General features: G+C 43.2%; 1 protein-coding gene, 1 non-coding gene and 2 pseudogenes across 2 annotated transcripts in view; all 4 read right to left on the reverse strand.

The window, feature by feature from the left end:
• Positions 1-4,347, reverse strand: part of LOC145243570 (large subunit ribosomal RNA) — a 6,928-nt pseudogene extending 2,581 nt beyond the window's left edge.
• Positions 1-25,973, reverse strand: part of LOC145295051 (uncharacterized) — a 108,036-nt gene that overhangs the window by 8,588 nt on the left and 73,475 nt on the right. The window contains exons 10-12 of the mRNA XM_080141433.1: positions 22,267-22,359; positions 21,238-21,340; positions 10,722-10,826 (exon numbers count right to left, since the gene is read on the reverse strand). Coding sequence (XP_079997559.1) covers positions 10,722-10,826; positions 21,238-21,340; positions 22,267-22,359 — 301 coding nt within the window. The remainder of the gene's footprint in view (positions 1-10,721; positions 10,827-21,237; positions 21,341-22,266; positions 22,360-25,973) is intronic.
• Positions 4,949-5,106, reverse strand: LOC145242247 (5.8S ribosomal RNA). Its single transcript, XR_013862676.1, has one exon. It is a non-coding gene; the product is annotated as a 5.8S ribosomal RNA (ribosomal RNA).
• Positions 5,496-7,865, reverse strand: LOC145243565 (small subunit ribosomal RNA; annotated as a pseudogene).

The raw sequence follows: 25,973 nt of genomic DNA on the forward strand, positions 1-25,973 counted from the left end.
GCTTCTGCCGAAGTAAACAACTTCTCATACCTATTCTGCCTCATCAGTGGAATCGAAGTTGCCAATGAGGGCAACCCCAATCCCCCATCCGAAACAGCGGCATGAAAAAAGCCGACCGGACAATCCTTTGGGAGCCTGAGCCACTTGCGGACGCTGTTTCGAACGTTAAGAGAGTCATAGTTACTCCCGCCGTTTACCCGCGCTTGGTTGAATTTCTTCACTTTGACATTCAGAGCACTGGGCAGAAATCACATCGTGTCTGTACGGGTCGACCGGCCACACGATGCTTTGTTTTAATTAGACAGTCGGATTCCCCCGGTCCGTACCAGTTCCGAGTTGACCGTTCGCTGCCGGACGAACGCCCCCACGCCGAGAGAGACGCTGAGCAACGGGCGAAGAGGGACGGACGCTGCCGCGAAGCAGCACCCGCCTTCACCCGAAGAGGGGCTGGAAGCCGTGGCGCTCCACGAAGACCCGGGCGAGGAGCCGTTTTGCTCGCCACCCGACGCGCCGGTAGCGACGAGGCGGTACCGCAGGCGGACGAGTCCCGTGGCGACGACGCAACCGGCGTTTGAACCGGCCGCGACGAGGAGTTAGAAGGACGGAGAAGAGAGGGAGCATCGCGCGGACAGCGCAGGAGCGGAGGACGGCGCGTCGGAGGTGCCGACGAAGACCGCACCGGCAAAGCGACGACGACACGGCCGCAAGGCAGCCTCACCCCTTTTCGAGGAGGACGGAGACGTTGCGACGAACGGATTGGAGCCGCCCGCCGCCACCCCGACCCCGGAGCGAAGCACCCCGCAGAAAGCCGCTTGAACCGCCGCCGCCAGAAAGACGACCCGCCGACGGTCCCCCGCCGTTTTTGGTCGACGCCACACTCCTGCCGCCCGACGGCGGACTCCCACCCGTATCGCTCTCCGACCCGCACACACGCTCGCTTGACCGCGACCGCTTGACCGGAACACGCCGCCGCACAACGGACCGCTGCGGCCCCTATGCCTTCGCCGCAAAGCGCGAACGGAGCGAACGCTACAGCCCCGTACCGGTTCCTCGCTTCGCGCGGGCACGGCCCGACCGACCCGGTCCTCGGAGCCAATCCTTCTTCCGAAGGTACGGATCCATTTTGCCGACTTCCCTTACCTACATTGATGCCATCGACGAGAGGCTGTACACCTTGGAGACCTGCTGCGGATGGTGGGTACGGACCGACTCGAGAGCTGCGAAAACCGGACCCGGATTTTCCAGGGCCGCCGAAAGCGCACCGGACGCCGCCCGAGCCGCGGCGCTCTACAGGTACCTTTTCCGTATCTCCGGACGAGCCGATTCCACGGACATGGTCCTTTACGAAGAAGAGAGAACTCTTCCCGGGGCTCCCGGCGACGTCTCCGGGCTCGCTTGCGTCACCGCGGTTTCGCCCGGGAAGCGACGGGCGCCGCCAACATCGCTGCCGACAGCGTCGCCACCCCCGGGCCCTCTCCGAGTCCGGGTTCGGGAATATTAACCCGATTCCCTTTCGACGGGAGGCCGGCCGCTTTTTTGATTTTTGGGCTTTTGATTCGATTCGATTCGATTCGCTTTCCTTTCACTTTCGGGAAGACTTTCGCCCGCGTCTTAGGACCGACTGACCCGTGCTCGACCGCCGTTGGCACGGAACCCTTCTCCACTTCGGTCTTCGAAGGTCTCGTTCGAATATTTGCTACTACCACCGAGATCTGCACCCGCGGTCGGCTCCACCCGGGCTCGCGCCCTAGGCTTCCGTGCTCGCCGCGGCGCCCTCCTACTCGTCGCGGCATCGTTTCAGCGCGAAAGTTCATCGCTCCTCGCCGCGACGGTCCGGCATCGGTCCGTCGCTCCAGCGCCATCCATTTTCGGGGCCGGTCGATTCGGCAGGTGAGTTGTTACACACTCCTTAGCGGATTCCGACTTCCGTGGCCACCGTCCTGCTGTCTATATCGACCGACACCCTTTCGGGGATCTCATGGGCGTCGCGTTAGGCACCTTAGCCGGACGTTTGGTTCATCCCACAGCGCCAGTTCTGCTTACCAAAAGTGGCCCACTTGGCACTCGCATTCGAGGTGACCAACCGCCCAGCGAAGCGTGCTGGGGCGGCGGCCGGATGGGTCGGCTCCGTCGTTCGGGAGAGTCGGCCCGTTCCACCCGTTCCGAGTTCGAGAGTAGGTCGAGGCCGTGAACGGCCCCGGGGCCTCCAATCGTTCGCTTTACCGGATGGAATTGCGACGATCGAGCGCCAGCTATCCTGAGGGAAACTTCGGAGGGAACCAGCTACTAGACGGCTCGATTGGTCTTTCGCCCCTACACCCGGTTCCGACGATCGATTTGCACGTCAGAGGCGCTTCGGACTTCCACCAGAGTTTCCTCTGGCTTCATCCCGACCGGGCGTGGATCGCCATCTTTCGGGTCCCTGGTCGCTCGCTACGCCAGAGTCGGCCGAGTCGTACTCGGAAAAAGGGGAAACCGACCCGGGGGTGATGCGCCCGCGCGCAGCGCCTAAACTCGACGACAAAATAGGACTAGTTCAAGCCGCGGGATCTCACCGATGGGCGGAAGGAGGATATGGAAGCTGGCGCCCGGCAATTCCCCTTTTTGGAAGATGCGCCGGTCCCCTCTCGGGGAGGAGGGAAAAACAACCGCACGTCAGCCACGAGCCTTCCCTCTCCTATCTCTCTCGGGAAGAGAGAAAAAAGGAAAAGTTGCGGGCACCGCAGCAGCGACGGCGGAAGGCCGAAAACGCCGCGCCGGCGGGATCGGGCACGGCTCGGAGGCGGGTGAGGCGAGGAGAAGACGACGGCACGAGACCGACGACACCCCCCGACGACCCCCGGACGACTTTGCCACGACACCTCTCCCGATCGACGCCCTCCTACACGCTCTCTCGCTTTCGCTTCGCCTTCGGGGTTAGTCAGAGGTGGCCCCTACGACTCGCGAACGGCCAGGACTCCTCGGTCCGTGTTTCAAGACGGGTCGGGTGGGTTGCCGATGCACGTCGCTGACCCGGGGTGGCGGGCGGCTCGAGAAAAAGCGTCGCCGAGCGACCTCTCCGGAAACGGAAACGGGCGCGGGCGGGGTTACCCCCGACAAGAACCCGAAACGTCGGCGAGGTGCGTGACGGCGAGGCCGCGCCAGTCCTATCCCGCCTCTCATCGCGCACGCGCCCGAGACGGTGGGGCGCCTAAGGAGCGACACACACAAAGTGCGCGTCGCCCGCACGCGACTTCCGGCGGGATCAAAACGGACCGGCTCGCCACGTGTAACAGATCGTGTCAGATTTCCTCCGTTCCCGGCAGAAAGGGGCAGTTACGTTCGCGGGCCCGACGGCCGGTGGCCCCCGACTTCACAAGGTGGGAAGACGGGGGTTTTCAGGGTGATTAAACGCCTGCCGCCTACGGAAAAAAACCCGCGTGTTCAACCTGCACGCCGGGAACGGGTCGCGACGACGGACCGGAGGGGAAGTGCGTCCAGTGCCGGCCGCGCGGAGGTCGCGCCCGCGCCATGATTACGCCGAGCGATGAGAAGGGGACGGGTGCAGCGGAGTCGCGCGCGGAGGGAGCAGGAGGAAAGAAGAAGCGGCGGCGACGGATGCGGCGGGTTAGGGCCCGGCGGCAGCAGCGATCGAGAGGACGAGTCCCCTCCGTCGCAGCCAACCGACGCAGCCACCTACCGACGCCGCGGTCGTCACCACGTTTCCCTTCCCGCTATCCACGCGGCCCGTCTCCTTCGTCGGCGACGCGGGCACAAAAGCTGGAACCGCGGAGAACGAGTCCCCCGCGGACACGACGAACGACGACCTGTGCCGCGACGGCCTCTCTTTCAAGAACACACATCGAGTTTGGGCTCGAGCCTAGGCAGCACCAGACTGAGTCCCCCCGCGATCGCGGTGAGCGGTCCCACCCGTTTACCCCTGGGCGGTTTCACGTTCTCTTGAACTCTCTCTCCAAAGTTCTTTTCAACTTTCCCTCACGGTACTTGTCGACTATCGGACTCGTCCCGGTATTTAGCCTTGGATGGAGCTTACCACCCGATTTGGGCTGCGTTCCCAAGCAACCCGACTCTCGGATCGAAGGCCGTCGCTCGCCGTCCGCACCGAATGGGCCTGGCACCCGCCGCGGGCGGCCCCGATCGAGGGAACTCCGAACTATGCGAGACGAAAACGAACGGCTGCCTTCGACCCATGCGCCACACGTCCCGAAGCCTTTTACTTGCGACGGGATTCGGCGTTGGGCTTCTCCCGGTTCACTCGCCGTTACTAAGGGAATCCCGGTTGGTTTCTTTTCCTCCGCTTAGCGATATGCTTAAGTTCAGCGGGTCGTCTCGTCCGAGCCGAGGGCGGCGGTTTCTTTTAGTAGAGTGTGGTGTTTGGAGGAGAGGAATCTCGATCGGTACCCTCCGTGTGACGACGGCTGGCCGATATAGCGCCCGTCCGACCGAAAATGAAGAAGCCAACAATTAAAAAAAAGCGTGGGTCCTCCCCATCCGACGTTGCCTACGACGCGGCCACCTTTTTACGGTGCGACGGCCGTGCTCGTCGCGCTGCTCGAGGCGTCGCTGAGAGACACCTTCATGAGGCAGAGAGCGAGACGAGCAGGCGGCGCTTACGTCGGCAGTCGGTTAGGTCGGTACTTTTTTTTTGTTTTGTTTTGGTCTCTCCCTTCGGCTGCTTTCGGACAGACTCCTCCTGCTCCTCCTCCACAGTGTTTCTTCACGCGGTCGAAAAGGGAAAAGACTCCGCGGTCTGCCAGCAGGAGACGAAGGAGGAGGCCGGAGAGGGTTTTAAAAAAAAAGACATTGAAAGGAGTCAATTCTTTTTTTTTTTTTTCTTCCCCCTCGTCACTCGCTCCTGCGACGTCCCGGTTACCACCGTGCCGAGGACCGGGCGGGCACGGGGACGGCAAGATGTCGTTTCGTTAACGGAGAAAGACATGTAACGTTCCGCCTCTCGACCGGACGTGGCCCCGAGACAAGGAATCTCGGGGCCGCAATGTGCGTTCGAGGTGTCGATGTTCACTGAGTCCTGCAATTCGCATCAGTTCTCGCGGCTGGCCGCGCTCTTCATCGACGGACGAGCCGAGTGATCCCCCGTCAAGGGTTCAGCACTTGGTTTTTTATATTAGTTTTTGTTTATATAGATTTAGTAGTGTGCGAGGAGGTCTGTGCGAGGAGGCGTGACGGCATTGCAATGTCGCGAGTGGTTTGTTTTTAGCTAGCGGCGGTGGCACAGCGGCTGCAAAAAAACAAAAAACGATAAAGCGGCGACAAGGCAAGAAGAAGCGGCCATCACTTGCGGTGGGCGAAAAAACAAACAGGTGGTAAGACGCGGAAGCAAGCAAGAAGAGCTGGGGCTTTAAAACCTCCGCGTCACCACAAATCTATCTCTCGCTCCGCCTTTTATAGGTTTGTTTGCGCGCATTCGAGGCGTTGACGCCGACAGACAGAGGAGGTAGGCCGGAACAACAAACCAGTCTCGAACGGGAAAACGGTAATGATCCTTCCGCAGGTTCACCTACGGAAACCTTGTTACGACTTTTACTTCCTCTAAACGATCGGGTTCGGTCGTCTTCTCCAGGCATCGAACGCCGAGGCGTAGATGCACGAGTGTCGTGACGGACACGTCGCGCACTGCCCGGCGGCGTCGTCGGCCAGATCCGAGGACCTCACCGGACCGTTCGATCGGTAGTAGCGACGGGCGGTGTGTACAAAGGGCAGGGACGTGATCGACGCGGGCTGTTGACCCGCGCCTACCGGGAATTCCTCGTTCACGGGGTTGGTTACAGGCCCCGATCCCTATCACGGGAGGTGGTTCAGAGGTTTCCCAACCCTCTCGGGCCGGGGCGAAGTCCCCGCTGATACCTCCAGTGTAGCGCGCGTGCGGCCCCGGACATCTAAGGGCATCACAGACCTGTTATCGCTCCGCCTCGTGTGGCTTTCTGCCACCCGTCCCTCTAAGAAGTGCGTGAGAAAACCGACCCGGACCCGAGCGCCACGGAGGACGCCGAGCCCGCCGTAAAAATCACTGACATCGGCGCACTAGTTAGCAGGCCGGAGTCTCGTTCGTTATCGGAATCAACCAGACGGATCGCTCCACCAACTAAGAACGGCCATGCACCACCACCCACCGAATCGAGAAAGAGCTATCGATCTGTCAATCCTACCGGTGTCCGGACCGGGTGAGTTTTCCCGTGTTGAGTCAAATTAAGCCGCAGGCTCCACTCCTGGTGGTGCCCTTCCGTCAATTCCTTTAAGTTTCAGCTTTGCAACCATACTCCCCCCGGAACCGAACTCTGGTTTCCCGCAGGCTACCCGCCGGGTCATGGAAGCGAACGCCGGCGGATCGCCGGTCGGCATCGTTTACGGTCGGAACTACGACGGTATCTGATCGTCTTCGAACCTCCGACTTTCGCTCTTGATCGAGGAAAACGTGCTTGCCACACGCCATCGCTGCAGTTCGTCTTGCGACGATCCAAGAATTTCACCTCTAACGTCGCAATACGAGTGGCCCCGACCGCTCCCTTCGATCATTGCCTCGCCGTAGACGGAGACCGACAGACGTAGACGAGGCCCTCTTCCATCATTCCATGCTTATCGTATGCAAGCTTGAACAGCCCGCTCTGAGCACTCTAATTTTTTCAAAGTGAACGTACCGGCCGCCGCGGACACTCGGTTAAGAGCACCCTTGGAGGAGAAACCGCCGACCGCACACGCGCGCAGACAAGACACGAAGCAGGGACTCGGAGCGGACCGGGGGGTAAAAAAAAAGAGGAACGCGCGGAAAGGGAGAGGGAGAGAAGCGCGGGGGTCAGAGTGCGGGGATGCGAATGAACACACCCAACACACACACGTAGCACCCCCCCGTTAGACTACTCCCGGAACCGAACCGACGACCACTTGTTTTTTTTCCCGGATCCCGATCACGACCTCCTCGTCCACCTCGCCGGCAGGACCGCGTGGCGGGTATGCTAGCGGTTGACACCGGCGGAAAGGGCCGGGAATGCGAACGGACGACCAAAGTCAACGACGGACGATGGCGCCGCCGCCCCGGGGCCGCTTGCGCGATCACGAACCCGAGTTCGGACTACGAGCTTTTTAACCGCAACAACTTTAATATACGCTACCGGAGCTGGAATTACCGCGGCTGCTGGCACCAGACTTGCCCTCCGGTTGGTCCTCGTTAACGGATTTGAAGTGTACTCATTCCGATCGCGGGGCCTCGACAGAGTCCCGCGTCGTTATTTTTCGTCACTACCTCCCCGTGCCGGGAGTGGGTAATTTGCGCGCCTGCTGCCTTCCTTGGATGTGGTAGCCGTTTCGCATGCTCCCTCTCCGGAATCGAACCCCGATTCCCCGTTACCCGTAGTAACCACGGTAGGCACTTAACCGACCGTCGACAGTTGATAGGGCGGACCCTCGAGAGACCCGTCGCCGGGCGTGAAAGCTCGTGCGATCGACCAGTGAGTTATCCAGAGTCACCAAAGCGGAGCGCGCCGCCCTATGAGCCCCGCCACCGAACGGACCCCCCGCGAGGGGGGGAACGCCGACGACGGGAGGACGGAATGACGCGCATCGGTCTCAGTCTAATATATAGCGCCGCGACCCGGAACGGCCGACGCGGGTGCCAGCGCGCGAGGCGTGGCGACGACGGCGCGCCGACCGATCGCGGCCTGTGTCACATGTATTAGCTCTAGAATTGCCACAGTTATCCATCGCCTCCGAGGAGGAATACGGTCCCGAGGATTAGGTCCGGTTCCTGAGCCATTCGCGGTTTCGCCCGTTCTAATGCGTGGCGTGAACTTACACTTGCATGGCTTAAGCTTTGAGACAAGCATATGACTACTGGCAGGATCAACCAGGTATCGTTGGAACTTGGGACTTTGTTTCGACAGAACGACAGACCGACCGACCGACCGACCGACATAAGACAGACAACTACAACGTGTCCTTCCATTCGTATTTCACCTCAGCAACAGGAACTATTCTCAATGTGTGTCGCTGTACAAATAGAAGAAGCAGCAATCAATCAATATATATACAATGGTTCTTTTATTCTATTGCATTTGTGATTTTAATAAATATTTAATTTAATTAAAAAATAATAATTCAATTGGATTATAAAATTAATAAGAACATAGAGGTTCATTTGTTTTATAAGTTTATATATTTAAAATTACAGACGTATACATACATATCGATATATTATAATCATGAAAGCACATTTAATTATAAACCATACAGATATAGTACACTACTATTTAACAATTTTAGGAAACTTAAGAATAGCAGATGGACTTAGCTAGTGTAATAGAAAGTTGACTGGAATATGCAAATTTTTAAACCATCTGTGTAAATTATAAGTTTGAGCAAGAAACTAGAAATCTTAAATACTTTTAATATCTTTTAATATCTTTAGACTAAAGTTTAAAGATAAAAAAAAATACTAAATTATAGACATGAGATAGCCACAAACTGTAGAGGTATAATGTTGTAAAAAAGAGTACACAAAACCTCAGCTCACTGCAGCAGCATCGTCCGTCAGTACTTTCTGTAGACTCGTTTTCACCTCTCCCATCTGCTCCAGTGGCCTGTTTTTATACAAGACAGAATCCTCCAAATTTGCATATTTGCATATGTGCACGAGAGCACATGAGATTCTGTGAGACTAAATTGTTATATAAGGCTGCAGGCGCCATCTTGGACCCTTTTCAGCATAATGATATTGCGTCTGCAAAGCGCACACCGAGGCCTTTAAGGGGTAAGCCTGCATTCCCACAATTTTCGCCACATATAATAAACTTAACTTTGAGATAACTAATACAATAAAAAATAATTTAAAACATAATATGAATCAGAGTAATTTTTTAAGTAAATAGAATAAAAACTAAAGAAAACAAAAGCTTCATAGATCTTAAATCTCATAAACTAGTGTCTAAATTATGACAAAACAGCTAAAGTTAGCAAAGAAATCATTGGTTTCATTGAGGAATCAGTGTGGCTGACTCATTGTAATTAGGTCATCTTGAATTTATTTACCTGACTTTGAAAAGAAAAGCACCAAAAAATTTTAAACAAAGAGAGAGGAAAATTCATTGGTTGATGGGAAAAAATAAAGTGTTGAGCAATATTGGGAAAATAAAATTGTTGTGTTCGAGCGGACATTTATTAACAATAAGATGAATGTGACTTTTTTGGAAATGTATTGAAATGTACCGTTTTACTCAATGGAATGAAATTTGTGAATAATTAATTTTAAAATAGGTAAAGTCAGAATAGTTTACCCTAGTGACATCACTCAAAATTTTGCTGATTAGGCAATCTGATTTTCTTAAATCTGTTTAAAAAGTGATAACACACACATAGGAATATTGTTAAAATGTTTTTGATTAATAATGAGGGTCTGACCCCAATGATTTCGATAATCTTATTTATAACTACGATTAGGACAATCAACCAATGAGAAGCCTTCAACCTTATTATAAAAATATTGAATTTTGGATTCAAGTCAACCTCCATTTTGAAATAACTGAATTTTTTTTTTTTTTTTACACAGTGGTCACCACTTATCAAGGCCCAGAAGCCACTCAGGGATAAGGGTTATTGCAAGTACATTACGTTAGTGTGGAGATTTGATGAAGTGTTTACTTAAGGGGGCGGTTCATTAGGAATTTGTTAACGTTGGACTTGAAGACATCCAAGTTGTAGTCAAGTGGGAAGCAGGCAGACGGAACAGAGCAGTATGACTACATTGATTCTTTGCTACTATCTTTGTTATTAAGAGTTACTCAACACTCGAGATTGTGACGTTTTAAAATAAACAAATATTTGTTTAAAATTAATATTTCAGTGATAGACACCATCTTCAGAATTTTATACTTTTTTCCTCGCTAAGAATATATCACTGCAGACGAGCAACATGCGGACTCTGTACTAACTTTTCTTCTACCTATCATCATTACAAATGTATAGCATACATATTTTAAAATTTAAATAATACTGATATCACGGAAAACACACACAAATATATATTAAATGAGAGACGAGGAAGAAAAGTTACATTCAACTTTTTTATATCATCAGAACAATAAGGAAAAGTTAAGGGGAAAATTAAGAAAAAACCTCTGGCATTGAAAAAACCATGGCATTTCGAAGTTAAATGCTTCTTCCAAGGAGAAGGGGTAGAATTATATAAAATGCAAATATAGAAAAAAACTGGCTTAATTTAGAAATGAAATGAGAATGTAGGAATAGGAGAATGTAGGAATAGGAGAATGTAGGAATAGGATAATGTGGTAAACAGTAATTAAAATAGGTACAACATATAAAGGTAAGTTGCAAGGAAAGATTTACTCTTTGACAACATATATATATATATATATATATCTTATCTTGAAAGTTACTTCATATGTCAAGAAATTCTCTATTTATTTCATTGTTCAATTAGCAGTTAGGAATATCATCTTTTTATACAAAATAAAAAATAAAGAAAAAGAAAAAAGAGAGAGTAAGAAAGGAAGGGTGAAATAAATAAAGAAAGGAAGGGTGAAAGAAATACATAAGAAAGGAAAAGAAAGAAAAAAAGAAAGGAAAAAGAAAAAGAAAAAAGAAAAGAAAGGGAAAAAAATGATGGAAGAAATAATGGAACTAAAAAAGAGACAGTTGTCCTTCATTTCTCACTTAATCAAATCTGAAAGTCGAATATGAAAATATTGACCAACCTGTTGCAGAATCCTTTCTGTTGGGTAACCGGTAGAGTGTTTCTGGATCAGATTATTGGATGCTTCATTAATTTCTGCTTGTGGAAAGTTAATCAATGGCCAAACCTGATAATGAAATTATAGAAGAAACAAACGTTAATATAATTTTCTACAAAATGAAATTGTTTTTTGGTTTTAATAAAAAAGATTTTGTGAAAAAAGAAAATAGACATAATTAATTCAAATAGTATTTATCTCAAGATAATCGTATTGCAGTGACTAGCTAAATCTAGTTGCTCATCGCGTAATTAAAAGAATTTGTTCGTTTCAGGAACAATTCGATTTTGTCACCGCTCACCCACACAATTCTATCAGCGCAACGCGTTCCTTTCACACACAAATCCATGGAATTATATTTCTGTCTACTTGCGTATGCAGACAGTGAATGGGTTGGAACATTTTAGAACACCCTAATAAAAGCGTCAATGTGTCAAAAAACAAAACAGTCTAGACAGTGTTTCTGTAAGTCACCACCGCCGTCACCCATAATTCTCGCTTGCGGCTGATTCTGTTTGAAAGATGTTAAAATTGCATCGCTAAGAATGCTAAGAATGCTAAGTTCAAACTGTAACATAAATTACTCAATACTTTACCAATGAAATTCATAAAAAAAAACAAAGACAAATATTTTCCCTTGCAAAACTCTTATCTTCCTTATATATCTTCATTCATAGTCTTTCTTCATAAAATATGTTGACAATAATAATTTCCTCAGTCAAGAAGGATTTTCATCAGTCACAAAAGACTTCCAGCAAATCCCTTACAATTACACAAATATTCTTCTTTCACAGATTATAAGTTTTATAAAAACGCATATTTCAAAGCTTTATTGATGGGCTTGAATTTTTTTAATTTGGTGCACATGGGGAGATTTCGAACATTCAAGAATGACTATAACTTACACAAAAATAAACTATTCCTGGTTAAATAAAAGTTATCATTTTAAGTTTTAGAATTTGTTCCCGAGTTGTTGTGATTTACTGATGCATTTTTTGTTTTTCTTGTTAGGGAAAGGAATTTCGACCTATGCTCCTGTCACTGTCATTAATTCGGAAACCAGTCGATACGCATTCTCCTTACAGCATGAGTTTATCAAACAGAAACTAACACACAAACTTTTAAACTGATTTGAGAAAAATTATAACAAACAAACAAGATAGTCTTGAGGAGGGGATAACTTCCTACAGTTTCCAAGCTCCAATAAATGGTTGGATTAAAATTTGCATGACAATTCCTCTGTTTGACACAAAGCACCTCCAGCAGGTCAAAAGGCAAAATGGTGAAAACATTGTGATATCAACAACCAAGATATGGAAACTAGTCTAAAAATTGCAAATAATAAACATACAGTCATACCTCGGTTCACAAATGCCCAAACCCTAAACAAATCACCACATGAACACATTTTCTGAACAAGTTTCATCTTGTCTTGTGAACAAATGCACAACCATAACATTGCATTATGGTTTTTCTTGCAGAGCATCAGTTGTACTCAGATTTGCACACTGAACACTGGTCATCATCATCTTGTTCATGATAATTTTTATTTTATTTTGCATTAAATTAACCCTCATTCCACTATAATGCATTTTGGTTTCTTTTTAAATAAGTTAATCATTTTAATTGTTTGTTACAAGTTGAAGAAGAAAAGAATTAATTATTTCATAACCTTTCGAAATTTGAGATGAATTTGGAAATATTTTAAATAGTCGAATAAATTGTCATTTCTGACTTTAAAATTTTGAGTAAATCTTCATGATTTAAAAAATTGAACGTTTTGAGGGTTATTTACACCCAGTCATTTTATAAACTGAAAAGATTAAAATATTTATACTTTAACAAAAGTATTTAAGGATGCGAGATGCACTTCTATGCATGAATAGTAAACAAAAATGTAGCATGGAAACAAAAATCTCTTAAAACAACAACAAAAGGGTTTATTTTAATAGCAAAAAGGTGTGCAGTGTCCGAGTGAGAAAAGGGTAGACTCAGAAGTTCTTTGGGCTGTCGAAAGTTGGCCAGGAATTATCTTCAGGTGAAGAGCGTCAATGCTGAAGCATTCAGTGGCTGAAGACAGGGGAGAGAGGAGGGATGTTTTTCTTTGATGCTTCCTGGGTTCTATCTGCTGACTGACCAAGATTCCCAAAGAAGCTAAAGAAGCTCTTTAGGGAGCAGATGGAATCAATATGGCCTGTAAGCTGATTGGTAAGTGTGTGGCCAAATTGCTTAGCAGGGACATGGATTTGCAAGAGAAAATAAATCTTTATTTTGTTCATGAGATTGCTGTTTTATAAAAATTAATTCAAAGGGTAATAATAAAATTTACCTTTCAAAATCCTTTATAAAAAATATAATTTGGTAAAGAAAAACAGCATAGTTAAAAAAAATATCTAAATAAAAATGAAAGTAAAAAAGAAACTCTCACGCAATGTTTAATTATTTAATTGTTGGGTTATTTCGTTTAACAAACAAATTAATTTTTCTGACTATTTAATGTTGAGAACCATTTTTTTGAGACAAATGGTTTTCTTTTGTAAACAGGTAGTTAATACTATTTATCACATAAATCGTTGGAACGAGGTGAAATTCATACCTTTCCCAAGTTTATCGTTCATCATATTAGTATATGTAGGCAACATATAATTTGGATTCTTTGGACTACTGTTCTCACCTGAGTGTTATTTTCACAATGTTTCAACTCATGTAAACTTTGACTTTCTTCTTATCATGTTTGATTGATTGATTGATTGATTGGTTTTACGGCATATCAACCTATGTGGTCATTTAATGCCGGAGTCCTTTTCTTTTTTTTTTTTTAACTTTTTTTATTGGGAGGGGGGGAATGACTTTTTCAGCCTTTCCTCCCTTTTTTTATAAAATTGAACTAAGAAATTAAATGTTGTATTTATACATGGGTGTGTATATTTGGGTGACTTTAAATTTCCTTAAATTTTCTTATATAAATTTACTTTCCTTAGGTATGCTAGAATATTTGCTGAGTTGACCTTTTCAAAAAGGTCTTCGATATTGCTTTCTGCATAATATAATTTTCTAGTTGGGGCAAGGTCATCACACCCAACTAGGATATGTTTTACTGTGAGTGTCTCCTGGCATGGGATGCACTCTGGCGCCGATTCTCCATTTAGTATATAAGAATGAGTAAAGTTGGTGTGCCCTATGCGCAGCCGAGTCAGTATCACATCTTCTCGGCGTGATCTCTTGATGTCCGGACATCGTTCCTTAAGTTCAGGTTTGACTGAGTATAATTTGTTGCCTTCTTGCTGACTCCACCGCAGTTGCCATTTTTCCTGTATGTATGCTTTTATCTGGGGTCTAAGATCAGTATGTGGAATCTTAAAATTGTCAGTTGGAAGGTGAGAAGATCTTTTTGCAGCTATATCTGCCCTGTCATTGCCTTTGATCCCCACATGGCTGGGGATCTAGACAAGAATAATGTTTTTAGTAGTTGAAAGGATATTGATTTTTTCTATTAATTTTGTTGTTAGTGGATTTTCTTGTTTTTGATTTTGTATAGATAATAGGACTGATAGAGAATCTGTGAGAATGATGAAGTTTTTGGTGGTTTCCTCTGAAATTATGTTGAGTGCTAGATCGATAGCTATAGTCTCTGCAGTGAATATAGATGCTTCATTTTGAAGATTTCTCTTCATTGTGGTTTTATGGTACGTTGCTGCACATCCAGTGTGATTGTTGCTTTTAGACCCGTCTGTGTAGATAAAGGTGTAGTCTGAATATTGTAATAGGGTTTGTGGTAGATTTGGACTTTTTGTTTAGGTTGAGTTTTATTTCAACTTGTTTCATGGTCCATGGGGGTGTTTTAGGCAGTATGAAGTTGTGAATGCTGGAGATTGGAATTTTCGATTCTTCAATGCTTTCCTTCATTCGGAGCCCGAACGTTTTGATAGTTTTTCTTCTCATGTTAAAGAGTTCTTCATATTTAGGATAGAAGGTACATTGGTATGCAGGGTTGTTTGGGCAAGACTTCAGTTTCAGTAAATATTGAAGGGCTAACTTTTCTCGCCTTAGATCTAGTGGGGGTTCGTGTGCTTCCGTGTATAGACTGTTCACGGGGGAAGTTCTGTATGCTCCTAGGGCCAATCTTAGGCCAGTATGGTGAATAGGGTCTAGGCTTTTTATATATGATGTTCGGGTTGATCCATATATGAAACAACCGTAGTCTAGCTTTGAGCGGACGTGCTCTGTAAAGTTTAAGGAGTGTTTCCCTGTCTGCACCCCAATCGGTATGTGCTACCACTCTCAAAAGATTTACAGCTTTGTTACATTTTTTTTTCAGATAGTTTATGTGTGGGATGAATGTTAACTTTTTGTCAAATAAAATCGCTAAGAATTTGTACTGGTCAGTAACGGGTATGGGCATTCCTTCCATGGTTCCGACAGGATCATTATGCATGTTCTTTAGTTTGCAGAAATGCATGCATTTCGTTTTTCTTTTGGAGAATCTAAATCCATTCTCTTCCGTCCATCTCATTACTTTGTTTAAGCACAATTGAAGCTTCCTTTCTATTATAGATATATATCTAGATCTACAGCATATTAGGAAGTCATCCACATATAGGGAGCAATCTACCCCAGGGTTAAGGTTTTTTACAATGTTGTTAATTCGGATACTGAACAGGGTCACTGACAGTATACTCCCTTGAGGTACTCCATTCTCTTGTTCTTTCAAGTCCGAGAGAGCTGTGCCAACCTTTATTCTGAACCGTCTATTTTTTAAAAAATTTTCAATAAAAATTGGCATTCTGCCTTTTAGTCCAAGCGCCTTCAGATCCCTTGTAACACCGTACTTCCACACAGTATCGTAGGCTTTTTCCATGTCAAAAAACACTGCTGTTAAATGTTCCTTCCTTACAAAGGCTTCTCTGATGAAGGTTTCAAGTCTGACTATGTGGTCTATTGAACTTCGGTTTTTCCTGAATCCTGTTTGAAATTCTGTAATAAGATTCTCTGTTTCCAGGAACCAGATTAGTCTTTTGTTTATAATCCTTTCCATGGTCTTACAAATGCAGCTTGTTAGAGCTATTGGCCTGAAATTCAATGGATCTGAGACGTTACTTGATTGGGATTGGATGTTTGAGTTTTCAGATTTGGGGATTGGTATTATTGTGGCCTCTTTCCAGGTCTCGGGTACGTTTCCACTGGACCATATAATATTGAAAATTTCAAGTAGGTATTTCATTGAGGCTTCTGGAAGTTTTTTGAGGATTTCATATGGAATTTCATCGGGCCCTGTAGCTGTGTCATGGGATTTGGTTAGCGATTCTTTTAATTCAGGCAAGGTAAGAGGTTGGTTGTATTTTTCAGTATTTTGTGATTTAAATAGAATTTTCTTTTTCTCTTCCTTTTCTCTAATCTTTTTGAATTTCTCTGTTTGTCTGTCACATGATGAAATTTTTGATAAATTATCTGCCAGGTTATTGGAAATGTCTTTTTGATCGGTGTATATTTTGTTGCCTTTAGAAATGTGGGATATTGGTGTACTACTACACTTTCCTTCTATTTTCCTCATCATGTTCCAAACTGTTTTCGCCTTGGTATTCACATTAATTTTGGATATATAATTTCTCCAAGTTGTTCTTTTGGATTCCTTTATGATTCGTCTGGCTTTTGCTCTGTTGTTTTTGAAGAAATCCAGATTTTCGCTTGTTGGATACTTTTCGAATTTTCTCAAGGCAGCTCGTCGAGCTCTGATGGCTTTTCTGCATTCTTTTGTGAACCAAGGTTTGTTGTGATTGTTGGTTTTGGTTGTTTTCGGTATGGTATTATTTGCTATGTTTGTGAGTGTTTTAATGAAGTAGTTCAAATGGTCATCTTCATCATTCTTTTCGATAATTAATTGGTTTTTGCACTGTTCCTGGAAGTCTTCCCAATCCGCTTTATGTAGGTTCCATTTGGGTGTTTTTTGTTCAGTGCTAGTACTTAGACTTTCCAGGATGATTGGGAAATGATCACTCCCACAGGTGTCATTGTGTACTTTCCAGCCATAGTCCATATATATGGAAGGATCACATAAGGTAAGGTCAATGGCGGTGAAAGTACCTGTTGCTGGGTACATATAGGTGTAGTTTTGATTATTAAGGAGGCATAGATTATTTTTATTTATTATGTTTTCTATTTTTTTTCCTTTTTTATTTGTTTCTTTACTTCCCCATATTACATTGTGACTGTTGAGATCTCCTAGTAGAAAAAAGGGTTTAGGGAGTTGTTTTATTAATTGAGTTATCTCAGTTTCGTTGATTGTATCTTTTGGAGGGATGTATATTGAGCAAAGTGTTATAGTTCTACGTAGAGTCACTGAAACTGCAATTGCTTGCAAGTTTGTGTTTATATTTATTTGTCTTTGAGGGACTTCATTCTTCACAAGTATTGATGTGCCTCCAGAAGCTCTGTCCGTATCTTTATTTATGTAGTTGTAAGATGTGTAGTGTTTTATGTTGATGGTATTATTTTCTTTCAGAAAGGTCTCCTGTAGACAGACAAGTGCTGGGCTCATATTTGTTATTAATAATGTGAGTTCATTTTGGTTTGCTTTTATCCCTCTGATATTCCATTGTAATATTTTGTTCATCATTTGGAATTGTGTTCAACTTCCATCGTCTCCAATCCCTCAAATCTATTTTCTGTCGGAGTCCCTGTTCGAGATATAGATCGGGATCTTTCTTTTCCTGTTTTTGTTTGTTTTTTTTTTTTTGTCTGGGGGGATTTTTGATTCTTTTCTGGCTTGTGATGTGTTTGATGGTTGTTCGGTTGTTTTTGTAGAAATGGTTTGTGGTTTTGTTTCTTTTTGTGGTTCAGTAGTGTCTTTACTTAATATTATCCTTGGATTGGTTGCAGACATTGCACTATTCATTTTCCTCATTTCTTCTAATAGTTCTTTCATTTCCTTTATTAGTTTGCTTAGGACATCAATTTTCTTGTCAGTTGTATCCGTTACATGTATATGACCATTTTGATTGTTGATTGGATTAGTTTTTTTTGTTGCATCTGCATATGTTTTAGTTTCGATGATTTTCCTGGCTTCTGGGTAGGATATATTCTTTATATGTTTTAGTTTGGTCACTTCTTTTTCTCTTTTCCATATTTCGCAATATCTAGAGCCAGCGCCATGGTTTCCCAGGCAGTTGGCACACTTGAAATCTTTTCTGCAGTCAATGTGTGGGCCACTTTCTCCACATCTTCCACACACTGGTAATCGTGTGCACCGATCTTGATGGTGTCCAAACTTCTGGCACTTGAGGGGGTTTGGAATATAAATTTCTACATTTATTTTCATATATCAGACTTTCACTTCTTTGGGTATGGTGAGGGAATCGAAAGTTAGTATATATGTATTGGTATCGATTTTCTCACTGTTTTTTTTAATTTGAACTCTGCGAACATCTAACACATTCTGTTTCTGTAAGTTTGTCCTGATTTCCTCCAAGGGACAAAGTGCAAGTTCGTGGCTTTTCACTACTCCTTTGCAGGTATTTAGGGTTGGATGTCTGTAGCATTTGACTTTGATGTTTTCAAATAATTTTAGTTTCAATATTTCTTTAGTTTGTTCTTCGTTATGGGTTTCTATTAGTAGGCTGCCGTTAAATTGTTTTTTAATAGACTTTGGTTTTAGAGTTTTAAGATTTTTTTCAATTTTAAAAGGTGATAGTTTGCTCAAAGGAGTTTCCTCCATTGATTCTATTACTACGAATGTTGAGTTCCTTGGTTTTATCGTCTCTTTGTCAGAGCTACTGATGTCAGAGACATCAGAGTGGGTTCTCTTTGGGTGGTTGGGTGGTTTTTGGAAGGAATAAGCCATATATTGTTTTCTTTTTTCGTCATCTTTGTTCCCCACCCACCTCGGAGTCCTATTTGGAAAGAGCCTGGGGGGAAACCCATTCGCCCAGCCTCTACAGGGATACAATGATGATATAACCGACTTTGGTGGTATCATAATGATTATCTGTTCTCTCTTGATATTGCTATGGGATCTGTAGCAATCCTGAGGGGTTTACAGCCTCGTCATCGATATTCACACCTAATCGATTGACCCTCAGCCACCGCTTTCCATCATATATTAGGGAGTAGGGTTATTTGTGGGAGAGGGGGGATGTGTTGTATTAGTAGTGAGTTTTTGGAATGGGCAATATATGGTGGGGCTTGGTGTGACTGGCCGATTGGTCGGATCGGGCCTCTCCGACCGCCCGTCTAATCGAAGTAAGGGCCAAAGTAATGTGTTGCGGTGCCTAAACTTCTATGTATCCTGGTTTAGGTTCGCTCAATCACCAGGATCACGTCCTAAGACTTTACGGGTAGCAACCCACGGCTAACTGGTTGCCCCATTGAGGGATTTTTACCCTCAGCAGTCGGTTTGTTCTCATGCCCTACCGACAGGGCAAAAAAATAAATAAATAAATAGATAATTTAATAGAATATATTTGTTTTCTTTTTCTTTCTTTTTTTGTTGTTTCTTTTCCTTTTTAAAATCTGTTTCTATTTAACCCATAGTTGGGACCCTAACAGGTACTACCACTCCGGGTCAGGGTGGACCTGGGAGCAATGGCAATTAAAGGGTGGCTCCACACTCCCCAAGCCCGTAAGCCGGACCTCACCATCAGATGTAGTTTAAGGTCATATCCAGGACCGGGAGTAAGGTAGGAAAAAATAAAATAAAAAGGGGGGGGGGGGAAATAGGCTGTTGTTTTTGTTTTTGGTTTTGCAGAACATAATTAAGTTTTACAAAAAAGATCAGAAAACAAAAAAACGTCAATGTAGGTGCATTTCGTCTCAGGAAGCCACAGGGCAGCCTGATCTGGTAGCACCAGCTTCTTATCATGTCGAACTTGAGAATTTGCACATAATTTTGAACAGAACTCTTTATTTAATCGATAGGGGTATCATGCTTTCATTCTGTCAGCCATAACTGCATAGAAGTCTTAAGTAATTCACAATTGTATACATGCATAAGAGTGTAAGTTACAACTGAATTTTATTAAGTGCTTTATCTGTTACATCAAAATAAGAACAGTACAGATTTAGTCAATGTCGATCCACTGCAAATATTTGAACTGTCATCTCTGAACACATATACCATGTACTGGATTAAGTGGACAAATATACACAGCCTTTGACAAAATTTGGCATGGAGGGCTGCTAATGAAAACTAAATCGTATGGTGTAACTTGACAAATACTAAATGTAATTAGATCCTTCTTAGACAATAGGACTATCCATGTTGTCATTGATGGACATACATCCAAACAGCATAAAATTAATGCAGGAGTGCTGTAAGTGTCGATTCTTGGATCATTATTATTTCTGATATTCATTAACGACCTTCCTAATAATATTGTGTCCGAGATGGGTATATTTGCTGATGAAATAAAATGCTATAATATGCACAAGGGAAGAACAGATGTGCACAAATCTAAAACAATGACAGAATATTTAGAAAATGACCTCCAGATGGTCGTGAAATGGGGCTGTAAATGGATGGTAACATTCAATGCAAGTTAAGACCAAGCTGCTTTCCTTTAACAATTACATGATACCTCTCCAACCACCAGTAGCATCCAACCTGAGAATTCTTCCTTCAAACTCCTTGGTTTAACATTCACGGGCAATATGAACTTGAAAAAATATATTGAAAAAACAAACCCAGATATAGGTAATGTGTAGACACAGCGGCCTAGAAAGAAAATGGCCACTGAGTTTGAATCTATATTGAGGACATTGCAGTGGCTACTACAAAGAAGGTAAGTTCCCTTTATCATGCTAGAAGACAACTCAAACCTGAGAGTATCCTGTATCTCTACAAAGCCACATTTGCATACCATGCATGGTGTATAGTTGCAACATCTGGGCTGGTGCATCTACCACTAGTCTCTCCCTCTTGGATACGGTCCAAAAGAGTCTTCAAAGTAATAGGTCTCGCACTATCAACCAAACTTCAACCTCTGTCTCATTACCACAATGTTGCATCCCTGTGCATATTTTACAAGCATCTTAATAAAATGTGCACTGATGAATTCGCTGGACTTGTGCCCCCTCAACATACATATCCCCAACAAACCTGTTTAGTAACAAAATCACGCCCCTTCATTGTTGAGGTCCCTAAATGCCAGAAAACTTTCTATTCTAATAGTTTCTTCCCTTGAACAGCTGGACTTTGAAATTCCTTTCCTGCTACCTGCTTCTCTGACAGTTCTGATATGCAGAAGTTTTAATGTAGCATAAACCAACATCTTATTAATCTTTCCTAAACATGGTCCCAAATAGTAGCCTCTTACATCCAAGTGGCGATATACCTTGTTAGGGGTGAACGTGAGTAAAAAAAAAAAAATTACTCTGAAGAATCCAAATAATACAAATAAGCAATCGTCATCTCAAAAGTCCAGAAACATAAAATGAAGCGTTCTAATCAAGAGGTCTAATCAAGAGAAGTAAGGCATATTCCACTTACCATCATATTTGTTTCCTGAAAGGCAACAATACCCGAAACATCTTTCACCAATTCATCAGGGAGGGGAGTGTCCTCCTTGATAAAATCTTCAGAATGACAAGTCCTGAAATCAAGAATTGAGTAGAAAATATATGAAGTTAGTTAAGAGGTGGAGATTACAAAGTTCTAAAGGTCAACTCATGATTCTAAAGGTCAACCCAAAGCACCAAAATTGGAGGTCGATTTCAAAAGGTTTGAATTTCAGATATCGGAAAATATCAAATTAAATTTGTAGAATTTAATTTGATGACATTTGTTATATAATAGGAACTCTACACCAGTAAGTAGCGATTAAGTTCACTAGTGTGAATTTTGAGAAGGATCGCTCTTAGTGCATATAAGGATAATCCAGATTTGCAAGCAGAATTGATGGGTGACACAAAGTAAAAGCCATTATAGAAACTCTGCAAATGCCTTTTTGTTCATAAAGAGAGTATGTATAAAAAAAAACACAAACATACGTACAAAAAGTTTGTACATTATGTTAAAATAATAAAAAAAAGTTCTTTATCCCTCAATTCAAGTAAAAAGAGTTTTTTTTTTAAATAGATCTCTTGTTGTTTTTAATAGATCTCTGTTGTACTATGAGTAGACCTTTAAAGTAAAATCCCATGCCCAGTACCTAATCAATATTTTAAACTTGTAACCATTATGGAAGTATACACAAGGCTTATATTCCCCTCATCGGTCATTAACATGATAATTGCGCCACCACTATTTCTTTTTCATTAAGAGGATCAAAGCCTCTTACCAAGGGGTTTAACTCTGACCAAGAAAACCATTTCTCTTTAAGGGAGATAATTCTGTTTCTGACATAAATTTAAACATTTAAATTTAACAGGCTTTAGTCTTTTAGTTGAGTATTTCCTGAAAAAAGGTTTTGCAATTTTAATTGGCCAACACCGATCCTTGCAAACAGATTAAACTAAGACCTCACATTTTATATTGTGCAAAGTCAACTGAAAAAAAAAAAGGAAAAGAATAACTTACCATTTAATTTGTAGTTCTAAGAAATACTTAAGATTTGATTCTCCTTCACAATCTTCGCAAATGATGACACCACGATTGTCACAAGTGTCGCAACTGGGAAAAAAAAAAACACGCACACAAATACGTCAACAACAAAGTAATGAAAATGTTGAATGAATCAGAAGAACAAGCGACTCAAAAATCTACAGCAAACAATGTCAGATAATAAATTCACTTACTAAACTTACCACTTACTAAACCGAACTTCCTGTTTTAGTCATTAAATTGGCGTAAAAGAAAATATGAAAAAGTTTTGTACACATTTTTAATTCTTAAAAATATCTTTTATTAATTTAACTTCTAGTTGGAAAGATTTTCACATTTCATTCATTAAATAATTTCTGATGATATTGTTTCATAAATTTTGTTGAAGACATTTTTAAATTATTCAGTAAACACAATATGCAGAGAATAATATATTTTAAGAGTACAAAAAAGAAACATTTTATTCTATTTTTCTAAAAAAAATAAATAAACAAGTATTTCATGATGTAATATATTTTTATAATAATAAAAATAAACTGAAAACAGTGAAACAATAAAAATTTATTTTTTATTTTTATTTTTTTTTACACGGTGGTAACCACTTATCAAGGCCCGGAAGCCACTCAGGGATAAGGGTTATTGTAAGTACAGTACGTTAGTGTGGAGATTTAATGAAGTGTTTACTTAAGGGGGAAGTTCATTAGGAATTTGTTAACATTGAACTTGAAGACATCCAGGTTGTAGTCAGGTGGGAAGCAGGCAGACGGAACAGAGTTCCACAGACGTGCAGTTCTAAGAAAGAAGCTTTGTTCATGGAATCTACGTTTTGATTTAGGCACAGATAAAGAGTGGGTAAAATTTTTGACAGTGAATTCAGCTAGACGGATGTTTTTCGTGAAAGATTTGCGAGGGGGGACCAGAGATTGGAGCTCAGACGAGCACCTGCCATGGAAATAATGATAAAACAAGGATAGGCTCGCAACGTCTCTTCTGTGGGAGAGAGGTTGCAGGGTAGAGAAAAGGGCATCCCCCACTAAGCCACAAAGTCTATTTTTTACTCTGTCAAGGCAGGATAGGCTGTTTTTAGCAGCTCTTGCCCAGATATGGCAGCAGTATTCCATCCTTGGACGTACTTGGCTTTTATATAAATAGAGAATTGCATCAGTAGTGAGATATCTTCTGGAGCGGTAGAAGGATCCCACCATCTTTCCAGTGACCTTGGCAACATACTTGATGTACGTGTTCCATTTCAGATCAGGAGTAAAGGACAACCCCAGAAGCTTGTCAAAACGTGGGGCTTCTCCTAGACGAGAGCCATCCATCACAATTGATGCCAGATGGGGATCAGAGCGTTGATGATGTAAGGATAGGAGTTTGGTTTTAGATGCATTAAAGGTAACCAGCCACGTCTTCCCCCACTGAACCACGCGCTCGAGATCAGAGGAGAGAGAATCAGAGAGAACTTTGTCGTTTACAGCCTTTGATGTGTTGCTGTAGATGGTCGTGTCATCAGCATAGATGTCAATGAATGATTTAAGTATGTGTTTAGGGAGATCATTGATGTAGATCAGGAAGAGAGTTGGGCCCAGGATTGACCCTTGAGGGACTCCAGCATTAATACTGCAGGCCTCTGTTTTTGGCCATTATGAGCCTACCAGAAAGAAATGATTTAATGTTTGAGAAAACATTTCCAGTTATACCGTAGCTGGAAATCTTGTTAAGTAGGCCCTTATGCCATACCTTGTCGAAGGCCTTTGATATGTCAAGAGCAATTGCCCTAGAAAGGAAGCCTTTGTCAAGAGATTCACTAATCCTGTGAGATTTAACCGTTAGCACATCTGCAGTAGATCTTTCAGAACGGAAACCATATTGTGTGTCACTAAGAAGGTTATTCCTGCTGAGGTGGTTGACTATTTCTCTAATTAATATGGATTCCAGCAACTTACTCATAACACACAGGAGACTTATTGGTCTGTACTGAGAGGGAGATGACTTATCACCTGAGTTCTTAAATACAGGGCATACTGATGAGGTTTTCCAGGAAGTCGGAAAGCACTTCTCCTTAAGGCAACGCTTAAACAGTTTCATAAGTATGGGAGCAAGTTCTGGTTGAAGCTTTTTCAACACTATAATTGGGATGCCGTCAGGGCCAGTTGCTTTACTGGAATCAAGGTTCTTGATTAGCTTGGCGACCTCATGCACAGATATTTGTATGTTACCTAGCGTGTTCTGTGTTATAGGAGGAAATATGGGGAGTTGATGGCCTTCGTCGCATAGGGTAGAATTAGCTGCAAAGTTCTTTGCAAATAGTTTGGCCTTGTCTGATGCTGACGAGATGACCTCTGGTCCATTGATAATGGTTGGGATAGAACGCACACTTCTGTTCAGGATCCTATTTGCTATTTACCAAAACTGGTGGGAACCAAGCCGCTGATCAGCTACTTTGAATTTAACAGACTGAGCATATAGCTGACTTGCATTTTTTATTACTCTTTTACAGTGGTTGCTGGCGTTCCTGAAAGCAGCTTTAGTCACAGTGCATCTATTACGTTGTCAGTTATGGAAAAAGTGATTTCTGTGTGCGATGGCAGCAGCACATTCTGGGGAGAACCATGGCTGGCTGTTAGATTTTTGTTGGAATTTTTTAGATGGTATGAATCGGTCTATGCCTACAATTAACCATTTGGTCAGATCTGATACTATAGAGGACACCTCCTTTTTAAACATGGAATGCAGAGGTAAATCAGATATGAATGTACGGAAGCTATCCCAGTCAGCCATAGAGTATCGGTATACAGTACGGTGGAGGGTTACATCTGGGGACTTATTACATTTCATTTTTATCTTAACTGATACGACGGAGTGGTCGGAGGATCCTAGAGGAGAATGAATGGAACATGAACATAGCTCAGGGGAAGTTGAGAGAAAAAGGTCTAGGAGGCTTGCATATTGACTAGTAGTATCAGGCACACGAGTGAGGTTATGAAAGAACATAATCATTACTTATTTTTGTAAAAGATATTTTTTCAAATAAAAGTGTGTACAAAACGTTTATCTTTATTTTTATGTTAATTTGATTATTTTTAATTAAAACATGAAATCCAGTTTAGTAAGCAAAAAGTTTTATATCAATGTGAATATTTTGTCTGACACCATTTGCTGTGGACTTCGAGTTGACTGATTCACCAAACGTTGTCCATACAATCTATGTCCTATAAAAAGAGACACCAGCTCCATCTACATCCAGAGTTGATCTGATTGGGGGTGTAAATACGTTTTTTACAAGAATGTACAAAACAAAATGTGAACATTTTGAAAGGTGCTGTGTAGGCATAACTGAATATTCACCTTTTTTCTCAAAATTATCAAACAAATAGACTCTCAGATCTATCACAAGGCAATAATTGGTTGATTTGGTCAGATAATCATGAATATAAAAGATGTGACTCAGAGCACACTTTTGGCTTTTTCTTGAAATTGTAATATCTGTTCTTATATATGGCATAATTGCATTAACCCATCGATTCTCATTAGATTACCAAGGTTAAGTAGCATTGAGCCTGACCACATGGGTGACTATTTGGTTATGTAGGAGGATATGAACACTTCCAGCAGCTCCTGCATCCCACCTGGCTTCCAGCTGTCTCAACTCTGTCCTACTGCTGGATCAGGCTGGTTGGGAC

This window comes from Euprymna scolopes, chromosome 2 (genome assembly GCF_053919585.1).
Source record: "Euprymna scolopes isolate OS-2025 chromosome 2, ASM5391958v1, whole genome shotgun sequence".
In the NCBI taxonomy this organism is placed as follows: domain Eukaryota; kingdom Metazoa; phylum Mollusca; class Cephalopoda; order Sepiida; family Sepiolidae; genus Euprymna; species Euprymna scolopes.